Below are 16,033 nucleotides of genomic sequence, written 5' to 3' on the forward strand. Positions count from 1 at the left end.
TATGTGCACCGTATACTTCGCAATTATTTGGCAAATTAGGGTTATATATATATATATGGTGTGATTTTAATGGGGAATCTTTCTTTGTTCGAAATGCCACTGGTTAGATGCTGTTGGTGTACGCACACCAAGGCATGTCCAGTGTAGTTAATATTTTGTGCCACTATATGGAGGCAACTTCCTTTGCTTTGGCTGAGTTTTTTAGTTCTCTCTTTTAAAATAATAAAAAATAAAAAATTAGTTTGCTCGTTAATTAAAATCAAATATTTCTTTATATGATTTTAAAATACATTTTCACATCAATTTCATAATAATAATAATAAATTTATTCTCATATCAACCCTTTGAAATTAACAAAATGTTTGAAATTGTAATTGTTGTTGTTTTACAAAGTATTTTTTTTTTAAATGTATCAAAATAATATTTTTTTTAATTTTTTAAAAATTATTTTTGATATCAGCGTATCAAAATAATATAAAAATACTAAAAAAATATTAATCTTTTTAAAAATATTTTTAAAATATAAAAACAAATAAGATATAAATATTTAATTTTATAAAAAGATGCTGTTGTTACTTTAATAGATTCATATCTAGCTGTGAACAGATACGTACTCTGCAGTGGAATTTATTCATATTCTCTCATAGTCATCATTGTCATTTGATATGCTTACATCATGTTGCTTAAATTTCAATGTAAATTCCATTTATGTTAAGCTTCAAGTTATATAGATGCGTTTTCACATGCTACTTACTTTGATGAACGTGAATATTCCAAGAGCTTTGAAACATATAATTCTTGGTGCGGGAAGGGATATTCCTCTTTTCTAAATACATTGTGATTAAATTCCATCTAGGAGGAACTTGGTGTAGGTTCAGATTATCTGTTAAATGAGTTATTTCATTCGGATCAATATATAATTTTAAAATAAAATAAAAATAGTGCCGCTTTAAAAAATTAAAAAAGTCAAATTAAATATTGATTTAATTAATTGGATCAAGGCTTCATGTCAAATAAAAATATTATAAATTAAATTTTTAGATATTTAAACAAGAAGGCAAGTTGACTAGGGATGTATATGAAATTTAGGTAGCGGCTGCGATTTAGATGTTTTTTATTTTAAAATATTTTAAAATTATTTTTTTAAAATTATTTTTGATATCAACACATTAAAATAATTTAAAATTATATATAAAAAATTTTAAATAAAAAAAATTAAAATTAAAAAATATATATAATTTACATCACATCCTCAAATACACCGTTCATATGAAATTCACCGGTGCATCTGGCCAGGTTTAATAATCTTGGATCGATGGATTCGATGGCAAATTCAAGAGGGTTAGTTTTGTAATCTACACTCCAATAGTGCTCTTTCTGTCATGAGAAAAATTTCGAGGCGAGAAAATTAGAAATGACGTACATAGAGTAAGTTTTCACTTAGTCCTTGTGTTCTTTATAATTTGTGTGCTTGCCCTTTTAGTTTTTAAAATCACAAGTTAGTTTTGTCCGAAAGACTAAAAAACAATTAAATTATAAAAAATAACTAACAAAAGGAGTAAATTTTAAAGGAATACTAATATGCAGTGATCCAATATTAAGGATTTAAAACTAAAGAGATTAGTTAATTATTTTCTAAAAAAAATACTTTAAATAAATATTATTTTAATGGTAAAAAAAGACGGAGATAATCAAGGGGATTCCTCTCATTATCTCCCGAAATACTCGAGAAAACATTTTTGGCATTTTGCAGCCACAGAAGTCCTAAGACTAGCCCTTGCATAAATCAAGGGGCCATAACTCCTTTGAGAACGTGGCTATGGTCAAATATAAATTGCCTGAAATCGATAGGTTCGTGTGGCTTGCTCCTCCGATTTTGACTGCAAACTCAGCCTAAAACAATCGGAACGTTCACAGAAACAAGTTGCTAGGACCTCACCATCTTCGAGACCTCAGCAATTCCAATGAGGATAATTGAACACTTAATCTTTGAACCAGAAATATTAGCTGCACAATCCATGTATTTGCGTTAAATTAAGTGATGAAGAACAGAGAGTGAGAGTATTATTGAGCTGAAATGGTTGATCCTTTCAAATTTTCCCCACTTTTGTTTTTTCTGGGTAGAGCTTGTCGACAACTGACTGCACTTTCCATTATAGTTATAAAATTTGACCCACTTTATAATCCTTCTCAATCCAAAACAATATTATTCTAAAAAAAACAAATCATATTTTAATCGGTTTTAATCATGTTGATTGGATGTGTATTGGCTCTTTAAGTTAATTATCATCTAATTCAATATAAAATCCAACTTAGATGTTTGGGATAGAGAATTATTGAATTAACTTACAGTGTCAAGTCGTCAAATCACCTGCTTTACTCTCCATGTGAGGCTGTGTTTAATAATAATGTTTTTTTTATATATTAAAATACCATGATAAATATTCCATTAGCCAATGTTTGAGGAAAAGCCAGCCAAAAAGAAGTGTTTTCATTTAAATCCTTTGACCAAGTTACATCCAGTCATTACATGAAAACAAAAGCTACTTAATTTGAGTTGGAGAAAAGCTGTAAAAGAAAAGTCCCTCATCGTGGCTGATTGATTGATAACAAAGAGCTTCCACGTTGTGGGATCAAATTGAATCTTTGACCAAAAAGGGTTGGAAAATTTTGTAGTGTTCTTGATCGCAATAGCGAGTGATGTCGTGGAAAACTCAACCATGGAGACTTTTCCAAGAGTAGAGACGATGGAATTGTGGAAACTAACAGCGATAAATGATAGAAAGAACCCTTGTTCTCGGGGTGGAAAATGATAGACAGCGCCATGTAGCCTGGATAAATGCAAAAATAATCGGTTGTCGTGACCAAAACTTTTACGACTTCGAAGACTGGTTGAGAGCTAAAGAAATGACAATAATTGTTCCTGCTTTTTACGGTCGGAACTTCCTCCTTCCACGGTGAAAATGCCGCTGATGAAACTCTCCACTCTCGCATTCTTGATATGGGCGCTTGCATTTACTGTGTTGGGAATTGGATTCATCATCGCTATAAACGTAAAGACAAGCGAGGACGTTAAGAACAAAAGAAAACGATGTGTTTATGAGTTTTATGTTCCATTTATGCCGAATTGTAAAAACGAAAAAATCTCCCCAATTTTGGCAAAAACAAAAAAAATTCTTTGATTTTTCATCCTAAACAATATGATTTTTTTGAAAGTATCTATCTTTTTGGTTTTATTGAGAAATTGATGGGAAAAAACCTTTAAGAATCTGTCTGATCCCTCTCCTTTTCTCTTATAATGAGAAAAAAAAACAGAGAGAGAAAAATATGAAAAGAAATATTCATATATCTTTTTAATTAAACTTCATCATTAACAACCACCACTCAAATCAAAATTCAAACTAAACCAACAATACAATGATGGGTTTTTTTTATATAATTATTATTATTAAGAGTTATAGAGAAAGAGATGAGTTTAGAGTATTTTCATGGAATTTTTCATAAATCCTTATTGTTTAGTAAGAAATCTAAAAAAATCATATTGTTTATGAGAGAATAAAGGATTTTTTCTTTTTTCTGGATGGTGTTTGTTTTCTAATTAAAGTTAGGAAACTTTTTACAACTAGGCCTTCCATATATTGGGCCAAACTGTCCAGCACCACCTCCTAAAACTAAAAGAGGGGACAAACTAAACTTTGAGATGATTTGGGCCATAGTGGGCCTTATTCCCAGAGCTAGTCCAACTAACCTATTTCGATTTTGGGCCCAGGCTAACCCCTCTATCAAACAACTTCTAGCCCATCAGAAACTATATAGATTAGACACACAGATCCCCATTGCTTGGAACTGTTTGTGATCAGTGATGCCATTACTTTATCATTGAGGGCCCAATTTTCTCTCTCTGTTTTTGGAAAGATTACATGATGGTTGCAAGGATTAGGAATTTACAAGCCATCTAGAGACAAGAATCGTGTCCGGGATATCCTAGTATTCTCGGCTCTTAATTACTTGCTCTGACGCTTACCGTGCTGATGGTCTCCATTGTCGAGCAAAGAAAAGCTCACTTCACATTGTTCTCCCATGGAAAATAAGAACACAAAAACAAAACCCTTCCGAGAAAAACCATGAGGACTTCATTTTGCTTGAGGGTTCTTAATGGACAATGCTCGAGAGCCTGCTTGTCGCCACTGCTCTGGCCAGCCCAGTGAAAGATGTTGAAGATGTTGAGGCCTGGGGTCATGAATCAAAGGCTTCCTCTAGTTACGTTCTAACCCTCTAGCCCAGTTAAAAATCAATAATCGACGGGGAAAGGGATAAACTTGAATAAAAGGAACATAACGATGTAAATCCATTTGACAATTTTGCAGGCGGAATGCGTTAATCCATAGTTATCAGGGCCTCCCGGCGCAAGATCCGGTTATGAGTTGGGAGAGTTAACCGGCTCGAGTATGTTATTTATAATATGGCGAGCTGTGTTCTCCCCTCTAGCATAATTTAAAAAAAAATGTTTTGGTAAACTGGCATAGATAATAAATAAGAAACTAAAATAAAATAGTTTGGTAAAAATCCAAGTTTTCAAGTGCGGAATTTTAATTTTAAGAGAGAAGAAAGAGCTAAGAAAAGAGCAAAGAGAAAAGAAAAGAATGAGAAATCATAATCATGCTAAAACTTTGATGATGACACTTTTAGTATTATTAGAAAAATCTTGACTAGATGAATTGAACATCAAATAAAGTCAATAACAATAATCAGAATGAGTAACACGAATCGTTTAAAGACAACAAGTGATTGAATTATCTTTTCTGGTTTCATTGAATTTCTTTCGTCAAGATTCTTTTGATAATATTAAGATTATATCATTATCAGAGCTTTAATATATTTATGATATCTTATTTTGTTTTTTATTTTTTCTACATCCCCTCTGAAAAATTAGATACCACACTTTTCAAAGATGATATTTTAATTTTTATCAAATTTAGCTACATTTTAAAATTTAGTTTTTCATTTTCTTTTAAAAAAAATGTGCTATTTTTTATTTAAAAAAATCAGATAGCTGATTGCGAGACTAGGTGTGCAATTTGAGGCTTCACTTGTGTCGTAAATACACCCAGAACCTGCAGGGAATCCAAAGATTTAAGGCAGTTCCGAAACTTTAACATTACGGCATCGAACTTCCTTTAGCAATTAGCATCTATGCTATGTCGTTGTCAACTTCTATCTATTCCATATGGGTTTGCATGACATCAACCTCAGGCATTTAATTACACCATTAATTCATTTCCTTCCCCGGAGGGTTTTATTTTTCGAAACTAAAGCTACGAGGATAAGCTACGAGGATATACTATATAAAAAGTATTTCGAAAATAATACAATTTTATATAATCAGTAACAGAAATCATGCTTGAATTAATAAATTGTTAATAAAAATTATGATTGAATTAATAAGCTGCTGATAAAAACAACGGTTGTGTTTTTCGTTTTCTTGCTTTCTTTCTGATCCTTAATCCTTGCACCTTTCCGGTAAGAATTCATAACCTTCTTGGACCCCGCATAGATTGACTACTATTATTATAACCACATTTTATACTCTCTTTCTCTTTGATATTTCCCTCCTCTCCAAACGATAATCGTCCATCAGCCTTGAATTCTCTGGAGGTTATCAAAAATTTATATAATTATTAATTTTAAAATTTATAAAATTAATTAAGATATACATCTACTTTAAATATTCACATTAATTAAAAAAATAAAAATCAATCAACTCACCCATAACCAAATCTTCAAGTTCAGTAAAGGTTTCAGTCTCTTCGCGATTGCCTCTTCTCTCATGTCTCTTTTTATTTCTTAACCTTTATTTTCTGGTATCTATATGTTGTTTTCTCGTTTTCTCGAGAGTTTTTGTTTTTTTAGCTTGATTTGTCGATGTAACACTGAAATATTATTACCTGGAGCATGTATTGGCAAAGATTCATCTAGATAATTTTCTCTGATTGAAAATATATTAGCAAAAACCAGTCAAAACAGTTTGTTGTACCCGTTGCTCCAATAATCAAACTAAGGCTTGCCATGTTGTGGAAAGAAATGTATTGTGGGGTTTAATTTGTTGAATAAAGTCTGATCATAGGGACTATGAAGAAGATGAAGAAGAAAGAATTTGCTGGTATTGTCTTGCTTCTTAGTGTGCCGGGGGAGAATTTTTGAAGCCTAGCTTTGAAAATCAGGTCGAACCATTGGCTTTCGAGCTCATCCAACATGCATGTTAGTGCTACTTGACCATCTCTCGTCCATGTTACCTTTTATCAAGGAAAGAAAAAAAAAAATTGATGTATGTTTCAATCAACGCGGGGCCCAAGAAAATTAGGAACTTATGTTAGAAAGCTGCAAGGGATACTAAGGAAGCAAGAACATCTACGAATATGATAGACATGGAAACGAAAGATGCAACCGCTATTTTCATCAGCGGTTTGATAATTCTACCGCGGTTTTCATTAGCGGTTAAATAGAAATATGCTATTTTGAAATTATTTTTTTATCCCATGCCTATATCCTTGGAACTCTTGCCATGGTACTTTCGGAAAATACAAATATGGCAACAGTTTTCCATCGAGCTCACAGTTAATGTGACCAAAATCTATCAATGATCATGGCCCAAAGGAAATTGGTACGAAGCTGAGCTCTGGAGAGAGAGAGGGTAGACCTCTAGACGATAAAGCAGTGTATTAAACACGAACAGGAGTCATCGAAAGCAAGGGTTCAGGCAATCTCATCCCTTGATCAGTCCTCTATACCGACAATAAAATAGTCCTAATAACAAGATGGGTCCCGTTCCGATACGTAATATCATGTTCTGAACTTCTTCAGAGGCCTCGAAAAGGACCCTTCTCCAATCAAACAGTATGCTAGCACAGCCACAGCCATGTATTTTAATCAAATTGAAAATGACGTTCACTGCCTCTGGTCCTCGGCAAGGGGATGGATGGCCCATGGCAGTACCTTCCCACTACATTTGGGATAGTTACGACATTAACTTTTAATTCTCTCTCAATCAAGCACATGGATTTTAATATTTTTTTTCCATATGAATACATCAATTTCATACAGTATTGCCAATAAAGTATTTTCACTGCCTAAAATACTGAACTATGATTTTACCCTTTTCTTTGTTGGAGGGGACTTTCCCTACCAGATGATTTGGAGCGTTTTCGAGAAAAGCTTCCATTCCTTCCATCCTTCATTTTCCAATCTTTCAATTGAACGAATGAAAAGTTGACCATTAACAATTTCAAGCTGTGTGCCCATTTGAAGAAAAATGGAGGCTGTAACATTTCCATTTGGATTGACCCCCCAATATGTGAAAGAAGCAGTCATCATCCCTCGCTTATTGAGAAGAATCAATCAGATTAAAGCCGAAGTGCAAAGGAGCAGGAGAAATAGTAGAAATATTTGGATACGGGTTTATGAATCGCCTTTCTTTATCTTCTATTTTCCGATCTGTTGACGCGGATTTCGATCATGGTAACAGATTATTGTGGAGGGAGGTGTAGTAGGTTATATGTTATGACGATTGGATAAACCATATACATGACATGCTTGTAGAAATGCTTCAGTGAAGCTATTGCGTATATAAATGAAGTTAGAATAATGTTTGAAGATGGAATTAAAACATGTCCTGGATAAGTCTTAAGAGTGGTCTGAAGCCCTGCCAATTTAATGCAAAATGCTTCTTTTGAAGTATGAATAATCTGTTTGTTAAAATGCTTCTTAGAAACAGTACAATTTAACAAAATCATTTGGGAGGGATAGTTAGCTCCAAAATTGTTACATGGTAATCTGGATAACAAAAGGAAATTGACGGAAGTTTAACAGAAGAACTTGATTGGTAGTCTTGGAAAAAAAAATCCACGTATTCCGTCGAGAGAAACTTGAAGAGTAGACATGCTTGTAGTGCAATTATCCCTTTAATTATTAGCTAATTACTTCTTTGTTGACCTAGCTAGTGGAGATTTGTTAAGGGTTTTCTTCACTTTAAAATATATTCACCATGGACCCCGCTTTCCATGGCCAATTAAAAGCGTCCAAATCTTAAGCGGTAGCTCCCATTTCATCTTCAAAACTAATAACCAGATTATCATTTAGGAAGCACGGGACCCGTGGCACGAGGACATCAAATTGGCGACCTAAGATCCAAGAATATATACACTTTCAGAAACCCATTTCCCTCAAAGTCAGCAGTACATTAATTAAACCAAGCTTAGAAGACAGCCACAGGGACTTACTTCTTAGAGGTCCAGTCACCTCATCAGTTTTTACATATATCTACATAGCTACACTAACAAAAAGAAGGAACCTCTATAGCTCTGACAGGGTAAAATACTAACCTAGTGATAGATACGATGACAAGCAAGCCCGGGATACATATGTTACACATGGGGGTGGGGTATTCAAGTACCAAGTATTTGTTAGCATAGACAAAGAAACTCAGATATCTCTGTCTCAGGGTCATTTGCAGACGGTCTTCAGTCTTTTTGCAGCCTGGACAAATCCCACAATGACCTGCAACTCGTCCATTTGCTGCAGCAGCAAAAGACATGTTCAGATTATGATTGTCTGAAAATCCGAAAACTATTAGTAACCTTCCATTACAGACCCTTGTGTTTCAAAACAGAAAGGGAAAATAAATCCTGATAATTGAACCTAAGAACACTGGTGTTTCAGAGAAGCAAGAGTTTTTCAAATCTCCAGTTCAGCCAGCAACTAGTTCGCGAAGTGTCCATCAAATATACTTGCCTACCATTTTTTTTTTCAAAAAGCATCTAATTCTCAGTCCCATACAATACATTTAAATCGATGAATATATATATGAAAGTAAATCACGAGGAAATAACTGCAAGGAAACCATGCAGGAATTGTCCAATGTTTCTAGTACCTGCGACATAAAATGCCTCTGAACAACATCAATCAGTTGCTCCTTAGAAGGGTTGGGCATGGCATCCACCTAGAAAAATTCATGATGTTAATTAAGTTGGGCATGCGACAGAATGTATTGAGTTAATTGTTCAAGTTTCCCTCTAAAAAACCACTCACAAGATTAAAATGTCGCCAATATCTCCACAGAGCAGCCATCTCCAACTTGCTGAGGTCAACCTTCTGTAGTGAGAAGAGTCGATAAGAAAAAGATATTAATACATTTCTGTAGTTATTTCTTGTTAAAATTAGATCATGAAAGGATAAAAAAAGGTGAATAGAAGTACTAAGTTTAGTTTTATTTACCGTGGCCCCACGAGGTGTGGAGACAGAGCCCTTAGACTGCGAGTCACAAGAGGGAGACCTGCTCATAGTCTTGTGAGATGATCCTGTTGATTTATGAGTCCGATTCCTTGATCTATGGGACTTTTGAGTGTCATAGGATGCTGGAAAATGAGGGATGACAAAAAACAAAAATTAAAAGGAGGTGGACCCAACCAAAAGAAAAAGAAATGATACAAGAGAGCTTTTAGCAATAGTGAAAAGTAAAAGGTGGGAGACAGAATGGATCCTATGTGCCAAACTTACCCCTTTCACTAATAATAGCATATACTATTACGAACCTACGGTAAGAGTCCAAGCAAACATTTAACTACACCGAAAAGACTAGGGATTCCCCTAACCAATGCCATACGTTTTTTACCAAGACGATCGGAAAGGACACAGGTATCAATTAAGAAAGTTTATGAAGAAACATGGGTGCAATTAGCATAAACCAGCACAGCAGTGCAAGGTATTCATGAGATTGATAGCTTATTTTCTGTTGAATACCAGGATTGTTTCCACAACTTTTAACAGAGCTCTGCTAAAACAAGTCTAGCTAAAATTTGGGAATCAGAAGACATTATTTATGAAGAGAGATTTACTAACCAAGCTCACCCATATCCAATCCATTCCACTGCACATTATCAAATTCCAGATCATCATCATCCTCATTGCCCGTGGGAGCCTCAATCACACTAAGGGCATTCCTCTGTAGCTTGACTTCTATGCCATTTGTCAGGACCTGTATTTTTAGTGATCAGAGAATCAAAGATATCAGAACATAGCAAATGCCTGGAATGACATCATACAGATGATAAACTGATTCATAGACAAGTTGGTAGACATCAGCAAGAGAGCAAAAGTCAAGAAACGGTTGAAATGATGCAGTGAAGTAAATAAAATAAGTTCCATTTTGGAGTTTAGGCAAAGATATATATTTTAGACTTTCCTGATCATTATACTAAAAATATCATGATAAGCAATTCACCTAATAGGCAAGATGCTTCACTAAGCAAAAAGAAACAACAAACCACAGCAGAAAATGGGAGCCAATACCAAATCTTCTTTTTTTCCCCAATAATAAAAAAAACCAGTTAAAGAGAGTGATCAAATGTTTAAAGGATATTTACCTAAAGTGGAGTGGAACATTCTAAAAAACACCAGCTTTATTGTCTTTAGCCCGTATCGAAAGATGTTTCAAATTTCAGAAGTCAAAAATTGAGAGATATGTATCAAATACAGACACTAGATAAACAAGTATAAGGGGTATTCGAAGGCAAAATTAGGGGATTCCATCAGTAACCCAGGAAGCAAAACAAGTTTCAGAAGATGTTAAAAGAAGCCTGAAAAAACAAGCATGCAAGAGAATTACGGAATCTAATAAATTATTTAATCCAAGTGAATTCAGATAATGTCCGAAAACTTTTTTTTTTTTGTATAACCAAAAGAGTATCATTTAAAAATGAATCAAAACAAGATCCCCCGGCATAGCCCCATCATGCAAAGCTAAGAAGCTATCCAAAGCAGACAAAGAACAAGAAAACAATCAAGATAAACCTAAAAACCCCAAAATCATACATTTGAAATCCCACATTTTAAAAGACCCATCAAAACACCAGATCCATGAGTGAAAATCTACATGCAATGAAAAACCCATTTCCCGAATCCCTTAGTTATAGATTCGAATTACCATAAAACGCCTTAATTCTTGCAAAGTTTCACATTTAAGCATTCATTCTCCTCAATTTTATCTTCTGTAATAAGAAAATGAAAAATTAAAGCAAGTGGTCAATAAAATAGTATCACATTAACACAAAATCCAGACCCAAAACTATTAGATTGACCTGCATTGCAAAAGAAACTACCAATCAAAAGCAAACCAAACCACAGATGACAGTACATAAAAATACCCATTTTTCCTGCATTCTTAAAACCCAGAAAAAAAAGTCGAAAAATTTACCAGCCAATGCCACCCGCCAAGCCCAACAGCCTTCTTGACAACACCTTGAAGACCCACAAGCACGGACTTGGTACGGTTATTTCCAGTAACTACCACTTTAGTATGACGTGGCAGCACAGAAAGCTCTTCTTCACTGCTGTCACCGCAGCTCTGTAAGTGAGAAAACCCTCCTACAACTCCTCCTCCATTGACGGAACTCTCCATTGTCTCGAACATTATTAATAATGAATAACTGTATCTATAAACAACTCAGTGAGTCAAAATTCGAGTTTCAAAACTCGAAATGAAGATCCTGCATTGCAGAGCAAGGCAGTGAATGTTTTGGGGGACAAGGAGAGAGAAGTAGTAGAGAAATTTAGGGATTTTTGTAGGAGAAAAAACACAGTTTTTAGAGAGAGAGAGTTTTGTGTTTGTGTGGGAGAGAGAGAGGATGAGAGTGACTCCTGGCTACGTTTATTGGTTGTGTAACCATGAATCCCGACGAGAGAGAATGGACCAGTAGGAGGTCGACACGTAAGAAAGAGAGGACAGTGTCGTTAATCATGCATCAAAGCACTTCCTTAATAGCGGTTTTGGATTGGATTGTTTATTCAAGTGAGTTTGACTGTTTGACTTGTTGCAAGGGGCGAGGCTAGTGGGGGTACGACATGGAATGACGGAATTGACCTTGCTCCTGGTGCTGTGGTGTTTTTGAATTTGGAGTTGGTTTTTTTTTTTTTTTTCTCCTTGAATAACTAAACTAAACACAGGAATAGAACAAGAAGAAGAAATCGGGTTTCTTGCAAGGCAGGAATTGGGATATGTACCTTCTTGTATTCTTGCTATATTCAATCGAAGAATCATGTGATATGATGTGATAGAGAAAAATAATTCTCGGAAGAAAATTATTCAAGTTAAATATAACAAGAATATTTTTATCTTTATATTAATATGTTAAAATTATTGAAAAAAATAAACAAAAGCTCGGAACACTTCCTAGGCCTCTGGGATTTTCATTTTCGAGATGTTTCTTTATCAAGTGTAGGTCCTGTTAAGATTCCTAAACATAATTCAATGCAATTTATTTAAGAATTTAATTTAAAAAAAATATATAAGGTAGGGTGGCAATTAATATAAACTTTGTTATTCTTCTTTGGTGTGGATTCAAATGATTAAAGTTATGCAAAACAAACCTTTAATGATTCGATTAGGTGTCGAGGAGAAAAATAATTTCTTTGATTTTTCGGGGAGAAGGAGCATGTTTATATTCAATTAGTTCCATCTACGGGTATATCTTGAGTTTTGATTTTAACATATATACGGTAAAGATTTGTACTAACATTTGCTGATGTGAAAAACATAATATTTTACATTGGATATAAAAATTACCATGTAATATATGTTACAAGATAATGTAAATCATATCATAAAAATTTATTTAAAAGCTTAAGTTTTTCAATTGAGATAATTTTTTAATATAGTATTAGAACTTTGATGATCAAACGGTCACGAGTTTGAATCTCATCATTTCTATTTATTTAATAAAAAATTAAATATAAGATAATTTGAGCCTGTGTAAATTTCAAACTCAGAGTGTTTTCACTCGAGGGGTGTGCTATAAAATAATATAAATTATATCATGGACCTTACCTAAAAAAATTAAATTTTAAGATTGAATTAATTTTTTGACAATATAATAGCTATATAGAAACCAATCCTTACTGCATCTGAATAAAAAAAAAAACTACAGCATAATTGATTTGATTGATTTACAAAATGTTGGCTCTCTTTATCATACATGACTAATAATGATTAATTCCTAATGTAGGTAGATTGACTTTAATTAGATTAAAAACAGTAATGCACTTGAGGGAAATTCTCATTAATTATTATTTTTTTATAATTTAGTTGTTTTCATATTTATTTTTGATGTTTTTAAAAATTACAGTTTATATTTTTTTACAAGTATAAAATAGACCACATAATAATTTATAATAAAAATGATTACGGGTACAATAAAATTTACAATGAAAATTATAATTTAAAAAAACACAAAAATAAATACAAAAACAACTAAACTATAAAATACCAAGGCCATTTTTTCTTAGATTTTACCATTGTCTATGTTTCTTTCCATAGTCGTCGACGAATGAAATAAAACAAGGGAGAGTTGTGTTTTTTTTTTTTTAAGGAAATGAAAAAATCTCAAAGGAAAAATGGTGTTTGGTAATTTCATCGCAAAGACAACAAAAGTTTTTTTTTTTAAAGAATAAACAACAAAGGATGGAAAAAGGAAAAGGGAAACGGCAGAAGGGAAACGTAACGGAAACCCGAAATTCACATGCGGGGCCCACGAGCGGGGAAGGCGCTACCTTCCGTCGGTGTTGTCCTATCCACCACGAAATACCAAATTTATTTGCTTTGCCTCCATATTGAAAATTAAAATACCTAAAAAAATATACCTTGCCTTTATTTTCCCACCATGTTTTCCCGCCACAATTGACCACCATCAACAGTTGATTTCCTGATATCTATATTTTAGTGACTGTTTACAATTAGAAATTGCGTTAAGTGTGTATTAAAATTGTTGTTGATTCCAAAAAAAATATATATATTAAATTAATTTTTTTATAATTTTGATGTGATAGCATAAAAATAATTTTGATATGTTTTTAAATAAAAATATTTTTTAAAAATATCCTGAATTACAATATTAAATATCCATTTAGATAATGTTTTTACTTTTCAAAGCGTTTTTTTTTAGAAACGTATAAAAATAATTTTTAATACCAACACATCAAAACAATAAAAAATTAATTTAAATAAAAAAACTCAAAAAATTACAAAATTCAATTTTAACTATAAAAATAAACAGACATTTAATCATTATCATTTCAGCAGAATACCAAATTACCAATAGTTGGATTAAGTGTTTAGCCAGACGGTCTAATCATTATTCATTAAATTTTAAGTTTTTTTATTTAAAATTATTTTTTATATATTTTTTAGATTATTTTAATTTAAAAAATAATAAAAAATATTTTTATACATTTCCCACCTGTCATAAAACCAGTTAATTGCCAGTCATGGGTACAATACCTAATGTGTCCTTTAATCCAGGGAGTGTATCATTATAACTCAGTGCACCACAGGGCACATAATCACTTTTAACCATTCTTGATCTACAGACACATGCTCAAATAATGAATGCAATCCGGCTAAATTCACCGGAATTAGCTATCGGCTTGGCAATTAAAATGCAGTGGCCGGTAGCGTTGACGTGTCGACAGGAAGTGGTTGAAAGGATAGTAACTCAGGGAGCGAGGACCGAAAAGATACCAGAGAATGGGGTGATAGCTGTGGCACCGGGCAGCAGGTAGGAACCCTCAGATAAGGTGTGATAGCTAAAGGAGACAAGACATTGGGCTCCACCATGTAACTAACCTTTTCTTTTCCCCGTCTTCTCTCTCCGTTGTGGTAATTCCGTAATTGTAGTAAACCTTTTCTTTCATTGAGGTGAAACTTCTGCCAAGTTTCTCCATCTGTCTTGGTTTGTGTTAATTTTTAAATTATTTTTTATATTAAAGTAATATTTTTTAATTTTTAAAAATTTATTTTTAATACTAATAAATAAAAATAATTTTAAAATAAATAAAAATAAATTTCAAATCCACGTTTGGATTACAATGACAAGCAAAACCTAAAAATACTCAATGTTGCAATGCATAAAAATTTTTAAATATATTTTTTATTTTTAAATATATTAAAATATTTTTTTTAATATTTTACATGTGTACGTTGAAGTTATTAAAAAAATATCAATTTACTATATTTATAATTAAAATATATTTTTTTTAAAAATTACTATACTCACAAATGTAGTCAAATAAAATGAATTTGTTGATAAAACTTGTATAATTCTTAAATTAATTATTTTAATGACCAAGATTTTATGAGATTCTTTTCATGATTATTAGATGAAAGTTGTTGTCTCATGATTTTTTTTAATCAATTATCTAGCTAGATTTAAATATTTATTTAGCTTGATTTCTGTTTAGCTTATTATTTAAAATAATTCTTCAAGCTATTAAAATTCAATTATTTACATTTAAGTCTTATCAAATTAGAACGCTGTCTATAATTGAAGTAATTCTAGAGTTCATGAACCTCTATTTTACCACCTGTCGTGTATTGTTTGGTTGCTAGAATTGAGAAGGAATAATTGATCTCGATGGATGACTTGATGATGTTTTTTACTATGAAAAAAAGAAAAAGAATTCGAAATTAATCCCAGTATCTACCGAGGCCATTAGCATAAGGAACCATTTAGAAACGAAATTAAAATCATATTTTTAAAAAAGTTTATTTTATTAAAATTTAATATAATTTGTATATTTTAAATTATTTTAAAATACTAATATCAAAAATAATTTTTAAAAAATAAAAAAAATCATTACATATATTTCAATATAAAATATTATTTAAAATATAATCACAACCACACTATCAAACATTCATTCAAATCACATCTTCGGTTTTCAAGCCTTTTGCTGGGTGACATTAAATCGCTGGCACTAGTGTCCAGCGAGCTAGCTAGCTAGCTCGAGACTAGGGCTGAGGTTACAAGTTTGCAGGGAGGTTTAGATGGATCTGGATGGAATTGAATCAGAGGCGACATGTTTCACTGTTTGTCGTCTCATCGTGAATCTTGAAGAATGTCATCCACTGATGAAGCCATTTGAATAGCAACATCATTTCTGGTGAAAATGGCAGTAGCAGGTTTGTAAGTGAGTGAAATCCCTCCTC

General features: G+C 32.7%; 1 protein-coding gene across 2 annotated transcripts; it reads right to left on the minus strand.

Annotated features, from left to right (window-relative positions):
- Nucleotides 1-8,169: 8,169 nt before the first annotated feature.
- LOC118034137 (uncharacterized) lies at nucleotides 8,170-11,686 on the minus strand. Of its 2 annotated transcripts, none has more exons than XM_035039345.1 (6): nucleotides 11,249-11,686; nucleotides 9,904-10,030; nucleotides 9,271-9,410; nucleotides 9,085-9,147; nucleotides 8,927-8,995; nucleotides 8,170-8,571 (listed from the first exon to the last, which is right to left on the minus strand). In XM_035039345.1, the coding sequence occupies exons 1-6, from the start codon at nucleotides 11,462-11,464 to the stop codon at nucleotides 8,500-8,502; spliced, it is 687 nt and encodes a 228-aa protein (XP_034895236.1). In that variant the 5' UTR covers nucleotides 11,465-11,686; the 3' UTR covers nucleotides 8,170-8,499. The 2 variants fall into 2 exon arrangements, with proteins under 2 accessions (XP_034895236.1, XP_034895235.1); XM_035039344.1 differs by having other exon boundaries at nucleotides 9,895-10,030; nucleotides 11,249-11,685.
- Between the last annotated feature and the right edge of the window lie 4,347 nt (nucleotides 11,687-16,033).

Source organism: Populus alba, chromosome 14 (assembly GCF_005239225.2).
Source record: "Populus alba chromosome 14, ASM523922v2, whole genome shotgun sequence".
NCBI classification, from domain to species: domain Eukaryota; kingdom Viridiplantae; phylum Streptophyta; class Magnoliopsida; order Malpighiales; family Salicaceae; genus Populus; species Populus alba.